The sequence below is a fragment of the Phocoena sinus genome, chromosome 8 (assembly GCF_008692025.1).
Source record: "Phocoena sinus isolate mPhoSin1 chromosome 8, mPhoSin1.pri, whole genome shotgun sequence".
NCBI classification, from domain to species: Eukaryota; Metazoa; Chordata; class Mammalia; order Artiodactyla; family Phocoenidae; genus Phocoena; species Phocoena sinus.
In genome coordinates, this window is record NC_045770.1 from 37,659,376 (window position 1) to 37,687,364 (window position 27,989).

At 35.1% G+C, this 27,989-nt stretch overlaps 1 protein-coding gene across 3 annotated transcripts; it reads left to right on the forward strand.

The window, feature by feature from the left end:
* The first annotated feature begins 6 nt into the window (after nt 1-6).
* On the forward strand, nt 7-27,986 carry CCDC82 (coiled-coil domain containing 82). Of its 3 annotated transcripts, XM_032639269.1 has the most exons (10): nt 13-119; nt 368-554; nt 3,698-3,818; nt 4,893-5,626; nt 6,330-6,528; nt 14,197-14,289; nt 15,624-15,748; nt 18,463-18,633; nt 22,861-23,046; nt 26,697-27,986. In XM_032639269.1, exons 4-10 carry the CDS (start codon nt 4,907-4,909, stop codon nt 26,760-26,762), a joined length of 1,560 nt encoding a protein of 519 aa, XP_032495160.1. In that variant the 5' UTR covers nt 13-119; nt 368-554; nt 3,698-3,818; nt 4,893-4,906; the 3' UTR covers nt 26,763-27,986. The 3 variants fall into 3 exon arrangements, with proteins under 3 accessions (XP_032495158.1, XP_032495160.1, XP_032495159.1); XM_032639267.1 differs by lacking the exon at nt 3,698-3,818 and having other exon boundaries at nt 7-119; XM_032639268.1 differs by lacking the exon at nt 3,698-3,818 and having other exon boundaries at nt 30-45.
* The last annotated feature ends 3 nt before the right edge of the window (nt 27,987-27,989 follow it).

Sequence of the window (27,989 nt, forward strand, 5' to 3'; positions counted from 1 at the left end):
CCCCCCGTCCCCGGAAGGAGGAGGAGCGTCGTCAGTCTGGACTGGGTAACTGGGCGGAGGCAAAGGTGGAGGCGGAGGCAAAGGTGGAGGCGGAGGCGGAGGCGGAGGAGATTTGGAAGGTGAGGGCGCGGGTGCGGTGCAGGCAAGCTCCCGGCTGCTAATGGTTTATTAGAAGGGCGGGGATAAAAAATTCCCGCCGGCGCTCTCGGGTTAGGCGGGACGGCTCCCCTCCGCGCGTCGCTCCACCTGCGGGCCGCCGGGGCAGAGCTGCAGTGGGCGGGGTGCCAGTTACTTCCGCGAAGGGGAAGTGGGCAGGGCTGATGCGCGGGGCTCCGCGGGTAATTTCGTGGGTTTCTGGCTTTTCCAGATCTTTGTTTGTTTTCTGGGGGCCGAGCTCCTCTAAGGTCCGGGGGTTTGTGACGTCCCGCGCACTTCATCGCGAAGCTCTGTCCGAGGGTCCCGTTTCTTAGCTACGGTGCCTCCTCCCTCCTGGGGGTGAGTAGCAGACGGGCGGGCGATCTGCGCCAAGTGTCTACGTGCCGCCGAGGAGACAGGTTTGTAATCATGAAAATGACTGTGGTGTTAACTCCCGAGAGGCTCTCTTCCTTCCTAGGCCCCTCATCCCTGCTGAATTTAGCGAACCATCTTCAGTGTTACAGATTTTAATGAATACTATAGTTGTCGGAGATAGCAAGCTGGCAGGATCCACTCTGTGCGAAATTGTGGAGTACTAAACCGTAAATCTAAGTGGGGGACATTGGCTTTCCTCCCTTTATGTTTTTCATATTTTCCTATTTCTCACTTCTGTTTTGTTGTGCTGCCCTGTTTTCCAGCCAGTGGAAGAACTATGATAAATTTATTCACAGCACTGCGATAAGAACAAAAAAAGAATCATATTCTGTAGCCTTAAATCATGTATTACGCTGGCTTGTTTTGGTGTCCCAAGTAATCTCGTCAGATTGTGAGCTCTTGGGAGCAGAGACCGTGTTGTTGAATTCTAGAAACGCCACAGCTCCGGAGCATGCGCTGGCACATAGTATACATTCAATGACTATTTCATTGGTTTATTAAGGTTTCCTCTCCAAACTGTCATATAAAAGGAAACATCAAGAGGGGTAGTGTTTTACAAAGAGGATGCATCCCTTCTGGTGGAATTTCAAGTAATGGCTGGGGTTCCATCGCCCTTCAAATTTTTAAGTGTAAACTACCACCTACATTGTTCATAGGGCAAGTCGCTGATTCCTAGAATGAATCTTTTCTTGATGAATTAACCTCAAACTTTAGAATAAAGGGTATTTTTTCTGATGAGAAATTCAGGTGGCATCAAAGTACCCTTTTTAGTTGTAGAGTTACCATGCTAGAGAAAGAACACAAGCCTTATGGGTTATCACCTTGACATTCTTTGGCAGACAGGATAGTATGTGCTATTTACATGATTTTAACCATGAAACACAAAGATGTGATAGTATTGATCATCTTCATTCACTTATTTAATGCTCTCTGTGTGGAGTCCCTGTTTTTCTCTTTGCCTAAAGGTAAGGTATCATTAAAGAAGCTTGATAAAACTTTCATTTCAAAAAATTGAGTGTATACTCAGCATATATAGAAATTACATCCATTTGCATGGATTATTTTCTGAATGAATTATAATGATCAAGAGATGTCTTATCCATCAGCCTGGCTCTATCTTCTCATTTCTCTCTTCAGGTTCAGTTCACTCACCTTTTCCCTGTCATCCTTCTTCCCTCCCCAGCTCACACAGTAAAAGTATCCACACTTAAAAAGAGGAGCCAACCATAATCAAATTATCTTCCTTTTCAATGACAGATTTTTTGACGTTATTGATATAAACAGCAATTTTGAAATATGAGACGCCCTGGAAATTTGGCAGTTGGCCAAATGAAATTTGATTTGTTTACATAAAATTTGCCTCCTCAAACATTCAATACTGCAGCTTTCCAAAATAATTTTTTTCTCATCAGAGACTGCCTTTCTTTGGAATCTTTACTTTTTGACTCAGTGGGGAATCCCTTAAATTTTGTGGTCAGTGTCATCAGTAAGGTGGTAGAGGGAAGTCTGCAAATTTTCATCTCTCTTGCACATTTTTTTCTTGCCTGTTAGATAAATAATTTACAGAAGTTTCTGGCCTAATTCATGTGCACTAAAATTCAGTTACATAATTTAAAAAGCATGTTTGTAAACTCTTTGTCAAACTATTTTAATGATTATTTTCAGAAACTAAAATTTAGCCTGAATGAGAGATAAAATAATGACTTTTTGAAGGCATAACTTTTCCTACCTTGTACAAATATAATATTGGCAGCAGTCATTGTGTAGCACTGGATGGGGAATCAGGAGATCTGGTTTCTAATCCCTGCTTTGTCACTAACGAGCTGTGTGATCTTCGGTAAGTCATTTAAACTCTACGTCCTTGGCTTTGATTTTTATAAATGAAGATAGACAATATCTTCCTTTTAGGATCATTGTCAGGATTTTAAAATATATTTGAAAATGCACTGAAAATTACTATACATATAGCGTTTTTTAATAGCTTAACTCTGTGCAGTCATAGGTATTTGAATAGTGTGACATTCTTAATCATTTCTATTATTCTCATAGGAATCACCTCTTGAAATAACTGTCTTTTGTACATGGTATAGTTTTGTAAGATAATCATCTAGTGTGTATGAAACTGCTTTTGAGTACTAATAAAATCATCTTTCACTTTAATATTCCTCCTGTCCATACTTTAGTGTATCTACTGAGGCCATATCTGTCTTTTGTTTTCATAAACTTGTTTTCATTATTTCTCCCAATTCAGACAGATTTATAAAAAAGCCTTACCTTCTTATTGTAGTGTAAAGCACATGCATAGTTAGCTTATGCAAATTTATAACTATATATGCTTAAAAAATACTTCTTTGTATTATATGGCTTCAAAATATAACCTGCCTAGTTTATCTGGTGTTTAATAAAAAGAAAAAAGACAGTAATCTGTTTAAAACCTGAAAGAGAAACTGGGGGGACATAATTTGCAGCAGTATGGTATACAATAATCCATACTTTGAAGAGTAATATAGAGATCTTTAAAAAGAGTAATTTTGACCACACACAGTTTTATTCTTTGCTGATTTTAATATAAACCTTCTGTAAAATGCAACCTAAGTGTAATTTCAAATAGCAGAATATTTGGTCTATGGACTAGGATTTAGTAGATCGCTGTTACAGTGCTGAAGGTATCTTGTAGCAGTTAGTGTCATAAGGTCGCCTACATTATAATTTCTTGTGCATAATCTTAGCAACTGTTGTTGTTCTGATTTTATATGAGTTGTTACCATTATAGAAGCAGTCACATTGCCTTATAAACATAACAGAATTTGTGCAATGAAATGGGTGGTATCTCCCCCCCAACTAAAAAGATAATCATCTTGGGAAGCTATAAACTGGGTTCATTAACACTGCCATTGCTCAAAAAATTTCTGGCGTTCTAGTTTTGGAATTACCATCAGAGTTTGCAGCACATTTAAAAAATATCTCTAATAGTAGTTAATCTTCATCTTTTCAAATTGCCTTTCATTTCTGGAAGCTGGTAACAATCCCTTATAACTAAGACAAGTGAATAAAGTGGATATTTAAATGTCTCTCTGGGATAAAAAATGAAGTGTGATTATTTTCATATTTTTTGAAAATAAAATAGAAAATCTCCAGAATATTCTGTGCCATCATGGAAATATTGGAACAATCAACCTCATAATGTGATTTCTTTGAAGGAGACAGCACTCGGTTGAATACATAAGTTCTTATATGTGTATTATGAGGTCAGTCTCATTGCATGGTGATCATATTTTTATTTTCCTTAGCAACCACAGAAGTATATATATGTTACCGTTTTTCTAGTTAAATTGTCTCTAATTGTTCTTTTACTGTATACTTGTGATAATTTTGATGGTGTTCACCCTTTTCTGAATCAGGAACTTAGATCATTTGTTTTTCTTCCCAGTACCATGCTCTGCTTCGCCATGAAACTTTTTTGTTTTTTCACCTATGTTATTGGATTGTTAGTAAGTTTTCTATTGGATTATATTGTATCTTTAACTTTTAATGGATTAAAGTCATTGCCATTTTACTAAAATATATGGAGGCTGAAATCTTGGTAGATAAGTTATCACTCAATTTTGCAGTTACCTATTTTATGTCACTTAGTACTTTATAACTTTCTTCATATAAATGTTTAACTTTTATGTTATAATTCATGTAATTTCTGTATTCAGAATCCTTCTTTGCTTATGGGAGGAATCATTCTGTAATTCCACCCTACCTTTCTATACTGGTCTCTTTTTTCCAGCATAAAGCCTTTTTTCACACCTTTTTGGTCACACTTGTTACTAAACATGTCATGTTCATTCTCAGTGCCAAAGTTTTAACTTTATCATTTTTTCCTGAAATCCCTTTGTCTTTCATTCTTTCTGTTCAAACTTAATCAATTCTTCAGCGGTCTATCAGATCATATCTGTTCAATAAAATTTTCAGTGAAACACTTGCTGTTCTGATCTTCCTGCATCTTTACACTTTTATTGCAGTTATTTTTTTATCACTCATTTGGTACTAAATGAATACTACCTTGCATTTTTCTTAATTATGAACCTCTATCAGCACAACATACAACATAATTCAGAATAGATGTTCATATGATGATTTCATAGATGTTCAATAAATTATTTGTTCCATAATTTGTTATGCAAATTATGCAACCATCTTCACTCAGATATTTCATGTGATTTTACCTTTGTGAACCATTTAATAACACCAAATAAATATAGTTTGTACCATAAATGCATTCGTTGTTGTAATCTGGTTATCATTATTATATTCCTAATAACTTTATTTTGTAGAAGCTTAAGTGAAAATGGTACATATTAGAAGACATGAAACAAGGAAAAATTCTAAAACTCAAGAATGTGAACAGAAATCTCGAGTGGATTGGAGGCGGACTAAAAGAAGTAGTCTCTCACAATTATGTGATAGTGATGATGAGCTTGAGAGCGATGAGGAGCTTGATAGTGATGAAAGTGTTGACAATAATGAAAGTGTTGACAGTGATGAAGAACCTGATAGTAACGAGGGGCTTGATAGTAATAAGAAGCCAGAAAATGAAAGAGAGCTTAAATTAATTAAAGTTGAAAGTGAAGGAAACAATAGTGAGCATCTCATTAACACTGGCAACAGTTCAACATATGAAGAAGAAAAGAACAAAACCAAACATGGAAGTATTGACTTACCAGATCATGAAAAGCATTCAGGTCAAGAGGAAGATGATCTCAACAAACACTCTGGACAAATAACAGAGGAGGATTTAGAAGAAGAACACATCAAGCGAGGGAAGAGAAAAAGGATCTCCTCTGTGATGTACGACAGTGATGAAAGTGACGACAGTGATATCCTTGTTAGAAAAGTGGGAGTTAAACATCCACGTAGAGTGGTTGAAGATGAATGTTCTTCAGTGGAGATGGAGCAAAAAGAACCTGAAAAAACTTTAGCCGCAAGAAAGCGAGAACAGCTCCAGAAACTGCAAGACCTCTCAAAACGGAGATCTTGTCAGAGACGCAGTAGTAGTAGAGATTTTGAGGTGTGTTATATTTTATTGGTTTTGTTACTGTTTTTAACTTTTTATTTAAGTATTTTATAAAATTCAAAGGGCCTGAGTCTGTTCTATTTCACAATAATTCTAAAATTTACTTTTTATTCAAGTTTCCTTGAACATGTTTGATTGCAGTATTGTATCTAATAATATTTTTTATGAGCCTCATTCTTTCACTCTTTTTTAAAATTGAAAGACTTCTTTAAAATTTGGTCTTTCCTGTTTTTAATTTCTACTTATAATCTTAATGTCGATTTTAAACATCTTATTTCACTTACCAGGGTATATTATCTTCCTCCTAATTTCAAAAGTTCAACATTTAACATAAGATTTTTTTTAACCTTAAAATATAAAATTAACTTCTACAAATCAGTTTTTTATTTCGGATTTAATCTTTTAATTTCACATCCATACTGACAATTTTTTTTTTTTGCGGTACGCGGGCCTCTCACTGTTGTGGCCTCTCCCGCTGCGGAGCACAGGCTCCGGGCGCGCAGGCTCAGCGGCCATGGCTCATGGGCCCAGCCACTCCGCGGCATGTGGGATCCTCCCGGACCGGGGCACAAACCCGTGTCCCTTGCATCGGCAGGCAGATTCTCAACCACTGCGCCACCAGGGAAGCCCCATACTGACAGTTTTTTAAAGGTACACTTTACTAAAAATACTAAAAGGTATGTTTTAATTTAATTAGGATTCTGAAAAGAAATCCTGCCCAAGCAGTGATGAAAATGATGATGAGGAGGAGGGGGAGGAGGAAGATGATTATGAATATGATGAAGATGGAGATGATTATGTTATTGATGACTTTGTAGTGCAAGATGAGGAGGGTGATGAAGAGAATAAAAGCCAACGAGGAGAAAAACTGAAATTAGTAAAGCAGAATTCTCTTTGTAAGTTAAATATCAAGAGAATGTTTTATGACTTGTTCTAATCATGATATTATACTAAGTATCAAATCAGCCTTTTACTATCATGTTCTAAATCATTGATTAGGAGCTGTGGTTTTCATTTTTCAGGTAAATTTGTCTAATAATAGTTTATTTTAGTGGTTTTGAGAACCCTTTACACTCTTAAAAATAATTGAGGACCCCAAAGAGCTTTTGTTTCTGTGGGTTATATCTATCAACATTTACCATTGTAGAAATATAAAAGAGAAATTTAAAATATATCTATTAATTAAATGACATAAAATAACTCGTGTAATGTGATAAGCTCGTTAGATAACATTTTTCTGAAAAATAACTATTTTTCAAAAAAATGAGAAGAATGGCAATGTTTTACATTTTAATAAATATATTTAACATCTAGCTTAACAGAAGGCAGCTGGGTTCTTATATCGGCTTTTGCATTCAGTCTGTTGTGATATTTTGTGATATTAGATGAAAGCAATTTTGTTTCACACAGATAGGTAGCTGGAAAAGGGAGGATTGTTTTTAAAGCATTTTTTAAATAATTGTGGATATTCTCATTTGACACCACACCAAAATTGAACAAGTGGTAGTTTCTTAAAGGTTAGTTTGCAGTATAGAATGTGAAAGCATATGAATGAACTTTTAGTACTTACATTACATTCCTTTGGTCTGTCTTGTAATTTGAATGGATCTTTTACCCATGCATGATTTTGTAACATCATGCACTGATCATTTGGAAAATATTGGTTCACTGGGTTATGTAGCTCTTCCATATATTGACACATTTCATTATACAGTATTTAAGAAATCACATTCATTAATATCACCACCAATCTCATCAGAAAATTCTTTAGGTATTGGGAAGTTGTCAAGCTCATAGTAACAAATACAAGTTTTTCAAAATTCTAATTTCTACTCAAAAATCTGTTTTTTATCTTCGGTAACAAATACTGTGAGTTCTTGAAATGACAGTTTCTCTTTGCTCATTTTTGACAAAATATTTGACAAATGCCTGAATAACATAGTTCGTCAATAGTTCTCTCAAGTAAACATGGTGTTTCAAGTAAACCTGACAAATGAGGCTTTTTTAACTCCCAACTCAGTTTTTTCTCAAAGTACGATATTACACTTGATATGCAGCACAAGTGCTTTATCCATCCTTCCCATTTCATCTCACTGAATACAAAAAAGGTGTAGCCTCAAGATTCAAGATTTAATAAAAGTAATAATTTTTACTGCTTCATCAAGGACATTCTTAAGTGAAAGTAGGTTTTTTACTGAATGCATAGGAATGGTTATAATGATTACTAGTAGTTTGGTTCTATAGCCATGATTCATGTTAAGGGGTCAGCTGCCTTATCCATAGTTACTTTTGCAACATCATTGAAAATGTCAACATGGTGAAACAGCAGATAATTATCTTAGTGTTATTGCTTTGACCTCACTGATCCCCTTAAATGGACTAGGAGACTTCCAGGGGTCTACAGATCACACTTTGAGAACCACAGGTGTTATCTGATCTTTTGAAGTGAAACTCAGTGAAACCTATCAGAAAATTAGAATCTTTTATATTTTCACACAATGAAAATATAAATAATAGGGCCCTGAAAATTTAGGATGTCTTTAAATATGTATTATTGTTCTGATCCCTGTAGTTGTACATAAATTTAAATAGTTTTTTATGATGTTTTACAACTCTGGTACAACTCTGTTGGATGAAAACATTTTTTTTCTTCAAGAATGCATTTTTTCCCCAAAAAATTAAAGGACATATTTACTAAAGTTAAGTGTAATATGGTTCAAATTAGATACCATGATTTAGATAAATTAGTAGATTTAGGTATGAATCAAATTTCAAGAAATTTATCAGTTACAGAAATGCCAGTGTTAAGCATCTGTGTATTGAAAGTTAATGACTGTTTTCCTTATGTCAGTAGGCACTGGTTCACCTGCCATCTGGACATTTGAATCCCAGGAAAACTCAATTAGGAAGTGTCCCATCATTCTGGATATTAATATCTAGAATGTGATAGAACATTTACTGAGAGATACCCACTCATAAACACTCCTGTTAATTAATGAAAATAAAAGTCCACCATATGGGAACTATTTTAACTTTCTTCTCTATCCTACACTTTTATGCTTACTTTTGTTTTTTTAAGGGAGGTTTTAGATGTACTGAAAAGTTGAGTAGAAAGTACAGAGAGTTCCTATATAACCCCTCATTCAGAGTTTCCCTGTTATTAACATCTTGGATTAGTTTGGTATATCTGGTGCAATCGATGAGCCAATATGAATACATTATTAACTGTAGTTCATAGTTTGTGTCGGGGCTTACTCTTTGTGTTGTACATTCCATGGGTTTGAGAAATGTATAATGATGCAACAGGTATCCACCATTACAAATGAACAGTTTCACTCTCCTAAAAATGCCTTGTTCACCACCTACTCATCCCTCCCTCCCTCCCACCCCAGAACCCTTATCAACCATTGACCTTTGAAATGTCTCCATAGTTTTCCCTTTGCCAGAATGTTTTATAGTTGGAATCATACAGCATGTAGCCTTTTCAGGTTGGCATATTTCACCTAATAACGCATTTAAGTTTCCTCCATGTCTTAATGTGCATGATAGCTCATTTCTTTTTATCACTGAATAATATTCCATTGTATGGATGTACCACAGTTTGTTTATCCATTCACCTGCTGAGGGACATGTTGGTTGCTTCTAAGTTTTGGCAATTATGAATAAAGCTGCTATAAATGTTTGTGTGCAAATATATCTATGGACATAAGTTTCCAACTCATTTGGGTAAATATCAAGTTCTGTGCTTGCTTTTACTATTGAGCATCTCCACCTTAGAAGGAGATGTACCTCATTTTCTATGCAATACATTTTATCTTATGTGTTCTTAATTGAAGCTTCTCCTTCTGGCTCTATCCTTACAAGCTCTCTTTTCTCAACTTGTAACCATATTAATGCCTTTCCTCCCTTCAGTTGGCATGTTCTATTAGCCACCATTCTAAATCTTATCTTTTTGTTCAAGTCTCCCAGTAACTCTGCAAAGCATTGTGCTTAGACTATTATACCCATCGATCCAGTGAAATTACTCTCACCAACGTTAGTGATAACTTTTTAGTTGCCAAGATGCGCTTTGGTTCTTATGTTAACCTGATACTGCTGTGTGCTTTGCCACTAACCATTGACAACTCTCACTTTCAAAGTTCTCTTTTTCGCTTCTTGCATTCCCCTTTATAATATTGCTTTCCTCTTTTTCCATTTGCCATGTAAATATCGATGTTTCTAAAGGTTCCATCCTCAAACTACCTTCATTTTGCTTGTGCTTCAGGCAGTCTCTGCCCCATAACTTCAGCCCAATCTATGGGGAAATTCCCAAACTTTTATTTCCAGCACAGATTTCTCCATAGTCTTAAGGCCCAATTTTTAAATCTTTTTATTGAACCTTGTCATCGGGGTGTCTTTCAGACATCTCAGACTCAATATGTGCAAAACTAAATGATTGAGAGGGAGCATAAGGGAGTTTTGGGCTGGTGGTAGAACTTGTTTTTTTCATTGTCATGGTGGTTACACAACTTCGTGTTTTGGTTACAGAACTGTGCACCCAAGAGTGAATTTTATGGTATGTGAAAAAGTAAAGCTCAGTAAAGAAATCCAAATGAGCATCCCTACTTCCCAAAAAATTACTTAAATCGTTAATCAGCTTCACTTCTCTTTGTAATCCTAATACACATTAGACTTGGTGACACATTATAAGAACTTATTAGTTGGATGGATGTATGATTAAGATAAATATATTGACTGAAGGCTCCTTGGTCTTATAGTTTAAGAAACAAAAATGTTAGGCGTGACCAGATTTATTAATACGTCAGAGGAAAAAAAAACCCACATATTTTTATGTGATAATTTATGATTTGATTAATGTTTTTAATAGGTAACAATGATTATGCCATTTAAGAATATAATAAATGAAACTAAATACAGGCAGTTTTTGATATGCCAAGGGATTATGTTCTAAAAGTTGCTATAAATCAATTCTTACATTTGAAAATCAACATACATTTTCTTGTTAAGGCAATAATCTATATGATGAATAGTGAACACCCTTCTGTGGCCTGGGTTAGGTTGTAATTAGGCTAGTATTCCCAGATTCATTCTCCCCCCATCCCCAACTTCTATAAGAACAGTGACAACTACTCATATTCAACATGTGATCAGAATTTGGGAGAAATGTTCAGAACTCCAAATTCAGCACTCACTTGAGACTCACAATCAGTGGCATATGCAATTTTACCTTTTTGAAGAGAACAGTTCTACTGTAGGAAGACATTTTGTTACTTCCTTGCTATCTGTTATTTGGCTCTGAAAGACAGACACATTTGTAACACCTTAAAATAGAATAGTTAGCCTCCTGCTACATGGTTGAAGCACTTAAAAGACAGTCTTTTTCCCTTCTCATCAATCCCTATTATTATTTATTCATATTTATTCTGAGACTGCAACTCCCAGAAAAGATATCAAAGAAAGTAGAGGGATGGACTAGCAATGGTTTGTTGTATTACAGATCTATATAGGTCACATGGTAATAATGTTATACACGGGTAGAGAGATAGGAACACCTTCAGATTTGTAGATACTAAAAATTATATTATTTTTCCAGTACTCTATCATATGTTCAGAGTGACAGAAAACCAAGTAGTACATTATAAAAGTACATCTCAGTCTACTAGTGCCTTGCTAGAAAAATGCTTGCTAGAATACTGGAAATTAGATTGAGTGAACATTAACTTAGTCTCCACCTAGCAATTAAACAGAATCATTCTATCAACATGCATGGTATGACTAAGAGCAGTCTCACAACAATTTATGTTAAATATTAAATCCTCTCGAGAACTCCTCCTCTTGTTTTAGGATAAATAAAAAGTACCAGTGAAATCATATGGCACAAGGGAAAAGTAACCCTGCCCTGAAGACTCGGGAAGAAAATGCCCATGAAAAAAATGTTTCATTAAAGGAAATGGAAGAAAATTGTACAAAGCATTTGCTTTGCAATCTATGAAAAAGAAATAGTCATGAGGAGAGAACAGTTTGAGGTGAAAGGGAGGTAGTTAAGGATACACTGCCAGAAATGAAAAATATAAAGTCAGAAATAAAATCTATATTGAAAGCAGTAGAGAGCAGAATTAACAGTACAGAAAATCTCATCAATGATATGTAGGTTAAACCCTAGAAGCTTCTAGCATAGAGAGAAAAATAAAACATTTCTAAAGGAGGAGATAATACATAAAGGAATAGAAATGAAGACCCTATTTCACAAATTCCTGTGGGGGGGGGGGGAATATAGAACAAATGGAAATCTAAAGGAAGAAAATTACATAACCTTAGTGAGATATATAAAAGATTTGAATGTGTTCAGAGGCTTACCATGTTTCTGGATATAAAGACACATGGAGATGTGAATTCAAAGGTATCATAGAAGAAAATATTTTTGAGTTGCCAAACACACCTGTTTATGCAGATTAAAGAGGCTTACATCCTAAGTTGATGAAAAATATTTTCAAACAGGCATATGAAGGAAGTAATTTTGTAATTACAAGAGTAAAGAAAAAGTCCTCTATTCTTTTTAGAACTATAAAAATTGTTTAGTATTAGGTGCCATATTAATGTGTTGCATATGTCAAAAGAGAAAAAATAATAATTTAAATAGATTCTAAAAAGGCACTTGATAACATTCAATGCCCATATCTAGTTTTCCAAAAAGTCTTATGAATAGTTATATGAGCATATGTCCTTTACATAACAAAGAATATTTTAAACCAAGATCCAACATCATAATGAAGCACTAGAGGTATTCTCTTTAAAATAAAGAACAAGACAAAAATATTTCCTACTTTGTTCTAGATGTTTTCAGCAATGCAACAGATGTGAAAGTAAAACAAGAAATATAACTATTGAAAAGGAAAAGACATTATTGAACATAATATGATTATACACAAACTATCAGTTTCTGACTTATTTAACCAAAGATACAGAAGTTAAGAGAAAGGATATGAATATATTGAGAGTAGGAGTAGATGCAGCATCTATTTCCATATTTTTCTTAAGTTCTTTTTTCTCTATATGAGTGGGAGGCACCTGTTGGAGTAGAAAAAGGGGCCCATTTCTTGCTCTGCCCCTGCCCTCTTACACTGGGCTTACATCTCCATTTCAGAAGAAAGTACACCAACAGTCCATGTGCTTCTGTTCTCTAATAAGAGAATATTTATAAACATTCTCTTGGTTTTTGAAATAAACTTAGCACTAGCAAGACCACATCCTCCTCAGGGTAGGGGAGAAAGCAGTCAGTGCCCAGGAATTCCCAAACAGTATCTCTCTCACCAGCTCTATAATGTTCCAGGAAGCTCATTTTCCTTAGAAAAACATCTCAAAAAATGCCAGATGCATAATAAATATGTAAAACTCAGTAGTTTTCTTATATGCTGTCAATAATTTAGAAGATATAATGAGGGAAAATTCCATTTACACTAGTGAACAAAATTATTACTAGGCCTAATCTTAAGAAGAAAAGCATGACTTTACAGGTACAAGAATAAAATTTGCTGTGGAATAGGAAAGGAAATGTGAGTAAAAGAAGAGATAAGCATGTTTCTGGGAGGTAATAAATCATACAAGAGGTTATATCTTCTGAAATTAATGTTTTGATTCAGCTTTGCAAACACAATCCTAAAGTTCTCTTGAAAGAACAAATACATGAGAATAAATAACCTTTGAAAACAAAAAATAAAGTGGAAGGACTTGCCCCACCAGATATAAAAAGTAATCATAAAATTGCAATAAGTAAAGCAATATAGTACTGATGTGAGAATGACAGCCAGATCAGTAGGAAAGGAAGCGCAGATGGGGCTGAAACAAAATCTTAGCATATATATGAAATACATGATAAAGGATGCACAGAAAATCAGCAGAATGACCAAAGTATCCAATGATTGGGTGTGGGGAAGGTGATTAGCTACCTTGAAAAAGTCAAGTTATTCCTAAATATGAATATTGTTTATTTTCTCCTGTATCCTTTTGAAATTTTTTATAATCATGGAGAAAAGTTATAAACAATATTTCTGGGGTATTCCACAGAAGCCCATCCAATATAGGGATTAAAGCGATGAGAAAAGCTCTGGGGGAGGTCTGAGCTCTATTCCTGACTCTGCCTCTATCTAGTTGTGTAATAAGTTATTTCATCATTGAGTCATTTTTACTAGTCTTGAAGGATTTGAATTTTATTTTCTCTGATTTCCCATTCACGTCTAAAATCCCATGTTCTGAAGTATCAAATCTAACTACCATGTGGAACAACATCTATATAGGGGATTGTAGCATGAAATCTAGAGTCAGAGTGTCTGTTCCAGCCTTGGTTCCAACACTTACTAACTATGATCTTTGGGAAGTTTTTCATCCTCTCTCTTTTTCATCTTCATTCTCAGTGACTAGACAAGTCACTGAGCCAGCTATAAAATTAGGATAATTAAGCAATTTCTCCTATTTCTTAATTTCTTAGCCTTGGAGAAAGGAACCCATTGTATTTAGGGAATTGTTTTGTCTGTTGGATTCTAATATTTATTTTAAATTAATTTCAGATTCTTTTAGTGACCACTATACTCACTTTGAAAGAGTTGTGAAGGCTCTTCTGATCAATGCTCTAGATAAATCTTTTCTGGGAACATTATACGGTAAGTTAATAATATGAATGGAAGAATCAGGGTTTTTTTTTTTTCCCAATTTTTAAGCAGCCTCATTGTTCTATATGTATATATGTGTGTGTGTGTATAAACAAAACCACAGAGACCCAATCTTAAGGCCCTCCAGTTGTTCCCTCTAGTATCAGCTACACCAAAAGTCCATTCACATGAAAAACTTGTTAGTGTTTATTATTTGTGATATGTGAAAGTACAATAGAAATAGTTTCCCTGCCCTTTGAGAGTTCACAGTGAACTTGAGGATACAGGACATATACTAATTAAACAGCAGGGTAATTCAACACCCATGTGTTGTCCCAGCCTAAGCGCTAAGCTCCTTGAATTTCACCAAAAGTTATATGCTTTTTTATGCTTTTGTGCCTCGTTGTTTCTCGTTAGAGTATAATCCCTTCCTACCTTAGATTTTCTAAGTGAGTATGAAATCATTTCCACTATGAAAGCTATCTGTGACCCATTCAAATAATATTTGTCACTCCTTCATTTGTGCTATCATTATCCTGAGTATGGTGGCACTGATGTATATGCACTTTTCATATATATTGAAAATGTATTTTTGCTTTCCTCCCTTTCAAGAGTGTGAGAAGAACCATACTTTCTATATACACACCCCTTGTATCTAGCACGGAATCTGGCTCTTAATAAAGACAATAAATATGTTGTGCTGAATGTCTACCAAAGTTCCAGAGTAAGATTTCATTCAGACTTTATTGAACAAATATTTGTTGAGTGCCTACTAAGGGCCGGGCATTATTTGAGGGCTAGGAATATGGCAATGACTATGACATGGAAGATTCTTGCCTCCTGTTGCGTAAAGTCTAATGGGAGAGACAGCAATGAGTAAACAAATATATAACATGATATGATTTCACCTAAGGGATTAATTCTTGAAAAAATATAAAATAAGAAGGAAATCAAGAGTGATAAAGGAAAGGAAACTGTGTTAGTTAGATTGGTCAAAGAAGGTCTCCCAAGTGGTATCTTTTGAACAGAAACCTGAAAGAAGTGAGGGAGGAAGCAATGCATGGATCTAGCAGAGAGCACAGCAAGTGTAAAGACCCTTAGAAAAGAGTAAGTTTGATGTGTTCAAGGAACAATTAGAGAGCCTGTGTGGCTCCTTCCTTTCCCTAATGCTCTGATGGAAGGATTTTCTTTAACTTCATTAATTTTTTTAAATTTAAAATGTTTCTAACCAACCAAGCAAGTTATCTTCTTAAAACTATGGGAAGAAATCTTTATGCAATTATTTAAATATTTTATACGGGCAAAGTGCTTGGTTTTGTTGTTGTTGTTATTATTCCCCTGAACAGATGGCGCGAGGCAAAAATCATATGCACAAGATATGTTGACATCTCTTCATTATTTGGATAACCGCTTTGTTCAGCCTCGTCTAGAGAACTTAGTCTCTAGAAGTCGTTGGAAAGAGCAATATAAGGTATACAGTTTTATTTGTTTTTGAATCTCTGGTCGGGGGATGGGGTGGGGTTGGAGTGGGAGACCTCCCCACTCCAGTCCTTCAATAACCAGTCACACTGAATAATCTTCTAAATTATTAACAATTTTCTTTGTTAAATAATCAGCTTGTCGTTTCTCATCTCTTCTAAAGGCTATAATTGTTTTAGTCTTTCACACTTGTTATATCTATCCAATAATTAAGTAGTCCTAAATGGTAAATTTAGAACATCTCTAAGGCTTAGCCCATCTGTTAAAATGAGGAGATTGTCTCACAGGATGTTAATTATTTCAGAAAAGAGAGTTTCATTGTTAAAGAAGGTTGAGAAACAGTAGGGTTAACTTAACTGGAGGGCTTTCAAGGAGCATTAATGTGTGAATTTATACTGTAAATCTTCAAGAGGGCAATGTAGAATATAATACTTTCCAAATTTGTGTTTTACTATGAGGCTTCTTTTCATGAAATACCTATTGTTACCTTCTAGGATATTGGTTCCCATAACTTAATTAGGGAAACACTGACCTATGTAGTCTTTGACATCCTTCTCCACCTTAAGATTTTGTAGTTCTAGCAATTTGGGGGAAACATCTTTTTAATTTATAAGATATATTTGATTTCATGTTATCACCTAGGTTTCTATTTTATGATCTCTAATAGTAGAGGCTGTACTATATGATTTTTAAGTCTTTTCTTCCTCCCTACTTCTAACGTTGTAGCTTCTAATAATTAGCAAGAGGAAAATGGCAAGATAGTAGAAGTTCAAGTTCCTTATAGTCCTTCTAGCACTTAAATCGTTAGCTACTCTACCTCATTTATGTCAGGAGATTTGGCTTCATCCAAGGCCTGTTTGGCCTTGAATTACCTGATGATAAATTAGCCACAGATGGATTAGGTTTAAGGACAGTTATGGGATTATAAAAAAAAAGAATTAAAAGACTTCAATTTGGAGGATAGCTTGAGTTTAGGGCCACCATATATATCTTTTTGACTTTGGGTGATTTTTTAACTTTTGTAAATTCCAGTTTATTCCTCAGATAGAGAAAATATTTATTTACTTTTAAGGTAAAGCACATAGCATAGCTCTTAGGATGTGGTATATATATTTTTGTCTTTAATAAAACAATAGCATATTGATCATTTAATTTTCCCAAGTAACTGATATGCAAAGTAAGGTATCTTATTTGATCTTTAGAGTAACCCCTCAAGGAATGTACTATTATTTCCTCCATTTTAGAGATGAGAAAATTGTGACTCAGAAAAATTGAGTAACATAAGGTTACACAGCTAGTAATTAGCCAGGCAGGCCAATATTTGAACCTAGAAACCTTAGGGGTAGGGTTTCTCAGACTTCAAAGCCCATCCATTCTGCTATAGTATGCTTTACCATACTATGGTAGGTTATGTTGAGTTTGAATAACCCAATGTTGAAATAATAACTGTAATATACAAGAAAATATTAGCTTAAAAATTTAGAGACAGAGATGATTCAGTACGATCTTGGTCAGGATAAGCTAGGTTATGCTGCAAAAAATAAATAATGTGACGAACAAAGTAAACCAGCGATGAAAATCTCAATAGCTTAACCCAACAAAGTTTATTTTTCACTTATATGTCCAATGTGAGCCAATAAGGGTGCTCTGTTAATTGTAGTCACTCAGAGAACCAAGCTGATAGACCTTTCATCTCAGCATGTGCTTCTGTGAATACCAGAGAAGCAGGAAGGGAAGGTGGTTAGTCATCTGTTCACTCTGAATGTCAGCCTGTAAGTGACATGTGTCATGAAGTACCATGAAATATGAGAAACAGTAAAAAGTAGACAAAAGACAATGTCTTTGTGAATCATACAATGTAAAAAGGAAACTATATTGGATACTTAATTACTGTCAGGCTGATAGAGAATGCAGTTTAGTGACCCTGCTAATATGCTCATTGTGTGCAGTTCACATATTGTGGTAAACTGATCCACGCTACTAATCACAGCAGTAGTATCTAGCACAGGTCTAGAGCGTAAGCAAAACTACTCAAGCACAAGTAATTTCACAGCTTAATAAAGCTTATTTATGAATACCAAATATTTTCTCAGGTTGTTTACTCATTGTTAACTCACCTATTAGACTGGCCATAGCAATACTGGCAACCTAGAAATCCTAGTTCAAACTTGTTTATTTTCCTAGTACTTTAGTAAGAAACCATAGGAGAATTAAATTATTTCTGGGCTATTTTGTGGAAAATATAATTCACACAATGGAGACTGAATGTGATCTTGTTTTTTCTTAATTTTTTACTAACCTAAATGAATTTAATCATTTTATTATATTATTCTGAATTTTTTCTGCTCATTCTTTCCTATTTTAACTATTATATCTGGAGATGAGAAGAGGGAAAAGAAGTAAATCAAAACCTGTGAAAAGCACTGCTTAATAGTAACCAAAGTTTGAGCATTATGAAACTATTTTTTTCCCTAATCTGGTTTCTTTTCATTTACTAGCCTAAATTATAAATTCACTTTTAAAATTTAAATATATCTTATGCTCAGTACTAAAGTAAGAAATACCAGTGTGTTTTGCTCTTACATCTTGCCCTATCATTGTGATTTCTAACTTTGATTTTAATTTGGTTGGGCTGTTTTTATGTTTTATTTTACTGTTGTTTTTCTTATCCTTTAAACCTTCATTACATTTTGAAATTATTTTCAGGAGCGAGTAGAAAATTATTCTAATGTAAGTATCCATTTGAAGAATCCTGAGAACTGTTCCTGCCAGGCTTGTGGATTGCATCGCCACTGTACATATTCGGTGCATTTATCAGGAAAGTTATATAACACCAGGACTATGGAAATAGATGATTTCATGTCACATGATAAACAGGTATTTTTTCCCTTCATTTTAGTTCTCAACATTTAGAAATTTTCACTAAATAAGCCTGCACAAGTAACCCTAAGTTATTTTCACAAATGGAGAAAGCACCAGGAGAAGGGAAAAGAATACAAGGAAAGAGTGTGCGGTTTTTGAATGTGAAAAATATGTGTTATATAGCAGATTCACTCCAAATTCAGTCAGATACTGAAATAGTGCATACTGTCTAAGTATACATCACCCAAACTGCGGGGGAGAGGGGAGAGGGTATAGGATGAGGATGAAAAGGGAGGTAACTGGGGCAGGGGAAGCAGAAGTCCTTTTGGAGTCCAAAGGAGAATTTGACCCCAATGGAAATTTTAGGGCAGATAATCTACCAAATTGACAGTCCACAGACAGAGAGGCCTATTCACCTCAATATGAGATTTGAAGGAAAATTGTGCTTCAGCCTAGACTACATCAGAAGTGTTTCAGAGCCTAGAGCAATCACCATATATTTAAGGTCCTGTTAATTTTGAATGACTAGACAAAACAGAAGAAAATGTTTGAAATATTTGAAGAAATGTATTTGATAAACAAGAACAGAGCAATGCAATGTGAAGAAAGAAAAAGTGCAAATGTGTACTACTTCTATTTTTAAATCTTTGTAAAACTGTTGCACTTATAAATGCAAAAATATTAATATTGAGATCTTCCTCTGGAATTCCCTCCATGGATTCCGCATCCACTGATACAGAGGACCGACTGTGTATTTATTGAAAAAAAACCCTGTCTATGTGGACCTGTACAGTTCAAACCCTAGTTGTTTAAGGGTTGACTGTACTATGTTTATACCTGTGGTTGGTTAAATCTGCAGAGAGGATTCCGCAGATATGGAGGCCCGACTGTGGGACTTGAGCATCTGAAGATTTTGGTATCAGGGAGGGTTCTGGAACCAATCCCCTGCAGCTACTGAGGAGGGACTGTAGTTTTAGTTACAGCAGTCTTGGGTAGGGTACTGAGATGAGAGGCGTTGGACCACCAGGTTATGGTAAAGTCTGAGAGCATGGATGAGAAGGAAATCGCCTAGAGGAAAAATATGTGAAATCTGAAAGGCAGTTAGGAGGACTGAAAACAGTCAGTTTTTCAGTTTTGCCCAGAGTCTGTCCAGACTCCTCAAGATGCTTAAGACCCAGTGGGAGGAGGTAGTAATTTTGAGGCAAGTGGCAAGGTGTAATGTGTCCATGCAAAGAACAGGCCAAGAGGAAAGAGAATCCCTTGACTCAGTCTATTGCACTAAATGTTCCTAGAGACCTAGGAACAAAATCCAAACTTCTTCCCATCCTTCCTCTTTCCTTGAGGATCTTTTTTCTTTCTTCTCCATACTTTAATTTCCTTAAGAAGCTGGCTGCTCCTCTGTATTTGAGGGCCTAGAGAAATACCTCAAAAAGCTACCTACAGTGAGCTGGATATTATAGATGTGCGTAATGCATGTTTCATTATATTTCCTTGCTTTAATTTGTTAAACAGTGTTAATTTACGTTTCTACATGCTGTATCTAATAAATTACAAATCAGATTATTTCTATTGCCTTGCAATCACCATCTTCTGCTTTAGGAAAATTTGTTGACAGTTTTTACCTTTGTTTCCATTTATATCTTTGGATATGTAGGGTACCTTAGTTCACACTGGTAACTGAGATAGTTGTCTTCAGATTTATCAGTTCATAGAACTATGCTAACCCTGCACAGTGGATTAGTAATCATTTATGTCACTTTGCTTATCTGCTTTAAGATAATCATCACAGAACTTATCATTTCTCTCTCTCTCTGGCAAGTTTTTTAATACTGTCTATCTCGTTAGACTAACGTCCTTCTTTTTTTTCTTTCTTTTTTTTTTTGGCTGTGCTGCGCAGCTTTTGGGATCTTAGTTCCCTGACCAGGGATTGAACTTGGGCCCTCGGCAATGAAAGTGCCGAGTCCTAACACTGGACCGCCAGGGAATTCCCTAGAATAGTGTCCTTAATGTTTAGAAATGCAATTAGTTAATAAAAAGTACTCTCTGAATACATTTCTGGACATTTAAGGACACTATTCTAACAGCATAGATTCATTTTACTTGTTTTTAGTACTTCATATAAATAGCATGCTACAATATAAGCTGTGTTGTACTGTATACATTAATTCATAAGGTATAGTGGGCTATAACAATACACTGAAACAGGGGTGGGGTGAAAGGAGAGGTCCACTTGCAGTGTATGCAACTACTATATACATTTACTGTTTACATTTACTGTTTTCTATGAAGCCTTACTAACAGTGGTTTAGGCTCTTCCATATAAAATGTGATTACATTTGAGAAAAAAATAGTGTGAGAATATTCTAAAGGTAATTTTGGGTTTATTGACCTCCATAAGTGTAAGGTAGACACCAAGAGGGTAGGAATTAGAAATGGAAAGGAGTAAATTATAATGTTTAATATTTTCAGTGGATATTTTTATTTCATAGAGAAAAAAATTAGAGATTTTTAAACACCTCTCCTTCCCTTTTGTCCCAACTTAAAAATTCTATATAGATAAATTCCTCTTGTTTTGTGGAAATACAGAATACAATGCAATAGAAGTAAAAAAATCACATTATTCTTCCAGAACAACCATAGGAGACTTCTCCCACATCATCTGTTCTAATGGCAGAAATGGAGAGACTAGCCCTAGTGTCCACTGCAACTGTTGTGGTATCTTTTTACTCAAAGTGGGAGCTACTGGCAAGTGAACTGTAATTTATACGACTAGTTTGATGATAATGTTGCAATAGGAATGATACTTAGAGTGAGTAAGCAATGAACAATAATACCTGATTGTGTCTGATGATCTGAAAAACAGATTTTCCCAGAACATGAACAGAAATCTGAACATGATTTTCTTCAACTTTTGGGGATTTTAAGAAAGGTTTTAAGGTATCGCAGGTACCATCTTCACAAGATGATGCATCAAACCTGACTCTTGCTGATCATCATATTTAACTTTCATTCATCTTTATCAGTATACTCTTGTACTGTGTATTGAACTCATCACCTGTGTGATCCCTACAGTGTGACTTCAGAAAAACGGTCCAGTTATTATTTGCCAGATAGAAGACAAGTTACATAGATCAATATTGTAACTATATCATTTGTACTGAATTCATGAAAGCATAACCTATTATGCATGTAGACACAGAGACAAATACATAAGTTAGGAAGAAGTTTGTTTCTTCAGGTTACTCTATGAGAATAAGATTGGTCATGTTACAAAGTTTGGAGCCCTTTCTGATGCGTTTTCTACAATGAGTGAAATAATGTAGGTACAATTATATTTAATTTGGTCAGTGCAGGGATACTGTTTTCCTATTTTGGCTATAGGTGTGTATAACAAAGTATACATTCAAAACATTCTGAAAGAGAATGGGTGGTTGACTTCACAAGAATAGTATTCTTAATCGTAGAATCCCAGAAGTCCATATAAAGATAGAAATCAAAAATTTTGTAGTTTTCTAACAATAAAATACTAATGTGTTATAATTATATCAGACTCATTAATTCAGGAAACAAATGGGATAAAACACAAAGTTATTTTTTACTTCGCAGAATATTTTAGAATAAAAGTAGTTAAAAACTACCAATTTTTAATATTGGTATGAGAGTTTGTTTCAGTTTACATGTTGTTTATAAGCTAGAAAATTATCATAATCCAGGCATTTTTACCTCAGTAACTGTATATACAATAGCTTGCATGCTTTTCTGTTTTGGGGTGTGGCTGTCCTTATCCTTATAAGCCATTTTTCTCCTCCTTCCCAAACTTGGCTGACTCTGTGTTTTAAAGACTTAGTTCACACATTACCTTATTGAGGATTCTTCTCCTTTCTGGATTGGGTTAATTGTCCCTTCTCTGTACGTTGATTGCATCCCAGGCATAGCATTTGGCACATTGTTTTGTGATCATTTGTTTTTCTCCCAGGGCTGTAAATTCCCCTGATACAGGTGGTACATATTTCATTTCTGCATCTCCAGTGCTTAGCTCAATACTTGAAACATAGCAGTTGCTCAGTTTTTATTAACTGGGTTATTTAAATAAAAGAAGGTAAAGGAATCATTGTATAAATTTTAAAAAATTAAGCATTTATTGGATTCTACTTTTAAAGAAAATCTGAAAACCAGAAAGGCTGTACATTCATTACAATATCTTCACTTCACATAGCAGATGATGTTTATTTCTTCCTTTAGGTGTTTACTATTGGCAGAATTTGTGCTAATCGTACCAGAATTTACCATGAACTGAAACATTTTAAATTCAAGCTGTACCAGGAATGTTGCTCCATTGCAAAGACGGAAGAGGTTGAAGATGAACAGGTTAAAGAAACAGTGGAGAGAATTTTCAATCAGTCAAAAGAAAATGGCTGGATTAAGGAGGTAAGGTATTCAATATTGAAGAACCATTTCATCGAGTAGGTTCTGGAGCCTAATTTTTATCAGCAAAAGGATACAAATTATGAGAGTAGAAGACAGTAAAATTTAAAGGAGAACCTCTCTTTCTCTCCCTGTCTTTGTATTTTCTCTTCTTCCACCCATTCCTTTCATGCTTATCATTGTCCTGCCCTGAATAGGTGCCCTGATGTTCTAAGCATTCGCTCAACTCATCAGATAAATTTTAATCAGCAGTGATACTGTCCTTTAGTGAAGGACCTCTGTCCTTTCAGTTTTATGTATGTGGTTTTCCTTACATATATATTAAGTCCCCTTATTTTCTTTGACAAAGTATAGGACTCACCTCTGCTTGTCTGCTTCCTATCTTTAGAACAGTTCTTGTGACCTGAGAGAGAAGAAGCACCTGGTGCCAATCTGAGGAAAGGATCTCGGCTGCCAGTTCTAATACCACCCACATCCTCTTCTTGAGGACATGGGACTGAGCAGTGAGCACTGTAACTGGAGATCAAGGGGAATGCAGAGGTTTCGGGCCACGGCACTGATTTTGATTCCCCCATATCCTGTTGATCACTAAATTTGATATCAGGGATAAAGTGGGGGTTTTGAAGAGTGCACTGGATTCCCGAAGATCTGCTGGCAGCTCATAAGCTCTGGTCTGCTCACAGAGCTTTTAGAATTGTTATGGTGCATGGAAAGAATGCTAAAATGATTGCAATCTTCTAAAACAAGTCTAGTTACATGACTGTATAAGAGAGAACAGATAAGAGATTTTCAGGCAACTCAGTATATTTAATCTTAAAAAATAAAAAAGGCTGACTTGAGATCCATTGCCTGCGTTATTTATATCATAGGGAAATTGTAAAAGAAAAAAATAAAAAGAGAGCTTAGAGAATAAACTTACGAGCAAAAGGAAAGAAAATGAGAACAACAAAACAGGAACTTCTTAGGACATTACAAGTTCCACAGAGGTCTCCTGGGCTGGTGAATGACATCAAGATTGGTTTCCCTTTTGACAATTATCCGCCCACCACAAACCACCACCCACTGATCCCCTTGCCTGCCCCCCACATCTTGACCCTTAAGTCGTCTTGCTCTCATTTTTCTCTCTTCAGCTTTTTATCTTTTACTTTGCTTCCACTTCTCTCACTTCCAATTCTTTCCTCCTTATCCTTCTCTGTGCTTTTTCATTTGCCTTGGGGAAGAGCCATCACTTACCCAGTAAGTCCCAACTTCATTTTCCTTAATGACATTAAATTCTTAAGTGCTTTTATTGATGCATTTAAGTGTTGCCAACCCTCTCCTGGAGTTGAAAGACCTTTTGGAACACTGCATTTTTAAAAAAATTATGTACTAGTTATAGCAAAATCACTGTGCATTACATATATAATAATTTCATATATAGGGAAGAACATTAAACTTCTTGCAGAAAAAAGTAAAAGCATTTCCAAATCACATACCTTAGAGAAAGCTTAACAAGGTCCATGACAACAGAAGGGACCTGGAATAAAAAAAACATTCTTAAGAAAGCCAAGTAAGTATCACATTATGCTTAAAGAATAACACTTAGCATTGGGCATTGAAGGTATTTCAAGATGGTGCATGTTTAGGACAATGTGCACATTTTTTTTCACATAAAATACCAAAAAACTTCATTTTCTTTTTGAGATCCTTCCTACTTTAAAAAAATTGTCTACAGACTTTCTCAAAAGATTTCCTAGAAACCAAAGAAGTTTATTAGCCATTATAAACCCATATGCAGCTTTGTGTGCTGTGATTAAATTTCAGGATTTATCAAGTACCCTGACATTTTTCAACATCACTCTGCCTCCCCCTCAGTGTGTGTGTGTGTGTGTCTTTGAGTAATAGCACTACATGTGTTCTTGTGATGCATGATGCATGACTTCTTCTTGGCCACAGTTATTCTGACCCTTTAGAATGCCAGGGCTCAGTGCTATTATACTTGAGTGGCCACATCCGTGGCTCTTTCTGCTCTTAGCTCTCAATTATTATGTGAACCCCTTCTTTTACCTTACACAAACTATCTGTTCCTGTCATTCCTCCCCCAGCTTATGTTTCACACCTTGCTTTTTTCCTTACCTGACTCTTCTTCCTCCGAGCATTTTCCTTCCATTATCTCGGGATATCTCAGCATTTCTTCCCAAAGACCTGCCCACTAGACTAACTTCATTCTTCTTATTCTTCCTCCTAACAGTTGAACTAGGAGATCCGTTTTTAACTAATGATATTAAAAGGGTAGGAGCAATTCAAGTGTAAGAAAAGAACAAATGATAAGAAAATTATAATACAAAATTATAATAAAATGAAAAAATATAATAAACATAATAGTAATATATGTCTTGTTCTAAATTAGAGCTGAAGAACAGAGTATCATATGCACTGGCAAATTCTAACAAATGTTTTTTCTTTAAGAAGAGAGTGCCTATGATGATGGGGTTTCCAGGGAAATTGAAGACAGGATTATTGGGATGGGGTGGTGAATACATAACACCAGGAAGTGAATAAAGTATGTCCATAGAAGTATCAAGTTTCAGTTCCTGTCACCACAAGCATCAGAGTTATCAGGATCCTCACTCACTTTACTGGGAGTAAAACCAGAGCTCATAAGTAGAGTTAAGAAACCATTAGGTCAGTTCATCTCCTCAGCTGAAGGAAGCACTCTGAAATCTGTCAAGCTTGAAATCTCCAAATCATCCCAATTCCTCTCTTCTCTTGTCTTGCCCTGGTCTTTACTCTCCACCTTCATTGCTGTCACTCAAATTTAGGCCCTCATTACCTAAATTACTACAGTAGACTATTATAGTAAGTAGTTGCCAAACCATTCTAGACTAGATGTTTCACCTTTTTTTTCCCCAAAAAATACACCTCAGATAGTGTCAATTTCCTGCCCTAACACCTTTGGCAGTTTTCCATCGCCTGTCACATTATTGCTAGACTCTGTAACCTAGCATTTCATACTACCTCTTTGGTTCAGTCTTATCTCTCTTAGTTCCCCTACAAAACCTCAGATTGTAGTCAAATCCCGTACTCTCTTGTCTTGTCACTGTTGTATGGACTTTTGTCTCCTAGAGAAAACTCTCCACCAAATCGTTGCCTACCAAATCTTTTTCCCCAGGACAGCTTAAATGCCACTCTTTCCTGGTCACCTCAGCTAACCATAACCTCTCTTCTGAACCCGCGTAACAGTGTCTATACTTCTTTATGGCACTTGTTATTTGTTATCATTGGTGAACTCTGTTCTCCTTAGGGGCAGGGAAAGCAATTTTTTTAATACCTAAACAGTCATTAGCAGAGTATTTGATATATGTTATGTGTTCAGCAAATTTTTGTTGAATAAGTTATTAAAGTTGTTATGTTTCTACTATAAATATGATAATAGAAAACTTATAATTTATAAGAAAGTTATGAAATTAATAATGTTCATTTTGATCTCTTTCCAATGCTTTATATGAATTAGAAATGCTTATTTGAAATTGAGTCCCTGTTCATAATAAAAAGATTTTTGTTCACAATTACCATGAGATTAACTTGCTCCTATTTGTGTCTGTAGATTGAAAAGGCCTAGTTTATCTTCACTGCTTTGAGTAAAATAACTAGCTTTTTTATTGTATACACAGAAATACGATCAACTTCAAGAATATCTCAGTTCTGCGGATTACTTTCAAGATGAGAAGTTTGACTGAATTGTAACACATTTCCTTCAGAGAAGATTTTATAAATTACTGTAAATTTGAAGATCATGAGTCTTGTTTCTCTGTATCATGTGACATTTATATATTTTATGTATAGGTTCATGGCAAAATATCTTGTGTAAAACATATGTTCATCTTAATTTCCATGAAATGGCGCTCTACAGTCTAATAAAACTTTTATCCACTGTACATAGAAAAACATAAGCTTAATCATTGTTAAGTGTATTTTAAAGTTATATAACAATGCCTTTATAACATACGACTATCAAGTGAATGAGCTGTTCATGTACTGTCAGTTTAATAGAAAAACACTGTATTTAAAAAATGTATTTAGACTAACATCTATATGTATTTATTGCTGAATTCCTGCCCAGATCTGTTTATTACCCTTTTGCAGTATTAAATGATCTTCACTAATATATTTTTTACTACTGTCATTATCTAAATCAGTGGGCCATGAAAGAAACCTCAGTGTCTCATTCAATTTAGTTTCCTTGCCTCAGAATCAGACTGTAGTTTACCCATTTTAAGTAGAGGAGTGCTTTTTCTCCTCTTCCAGAGTTTCCCTTACGAATAGATTTCAGGCCTCCAGAGTCTTCCAACCCTCCCATTCAGGAATAATTTCATGATATGTATTTTCATGCTTCATAATGTTCGTTCTTTTTCCTGTCCGATTTTGTCTACAGGTTAATGGTTTAAGATGTATTTTATTTTTATCCATTACTTTTCCCACATAAGTATTTATGTTAGGATCAGAAGATCTCAGAGAGACAAATTCAGCCAAAAATAGTTTAAAAGCATATTTTGGCATCTGCATTGCTTTGCACATCTAAATTTTCACTTAATTTAAATATAATAAAGTAAATAATAAAGTAAAATGGTTTTAGAGTGAACAAATGGACCATGTCTATTCTGTATCTTTAATTCTTAAAAGTGGTATTCTCATAGGATCCAGTTCCCTGTGGAATTTTATTTATTTTTTACATCTTTATTGGAGTATAATTGCTTTACAATGGTGTGTTAGTTTCTGTTGTATAACAAGGTGAATCAGCTCTACATATACATATATCCCCATATCTCCTCCCTCTTGCATCCCCTGTGGAATTTTAGATACTTGTTTCTTACTTGAAGTGTTGGTTGAACCTAGCTTCATCTGTTATGTGGTTCATGGAATGGACTTCATTACAAACTGCATACATTAAAAATTGCATTTTATTA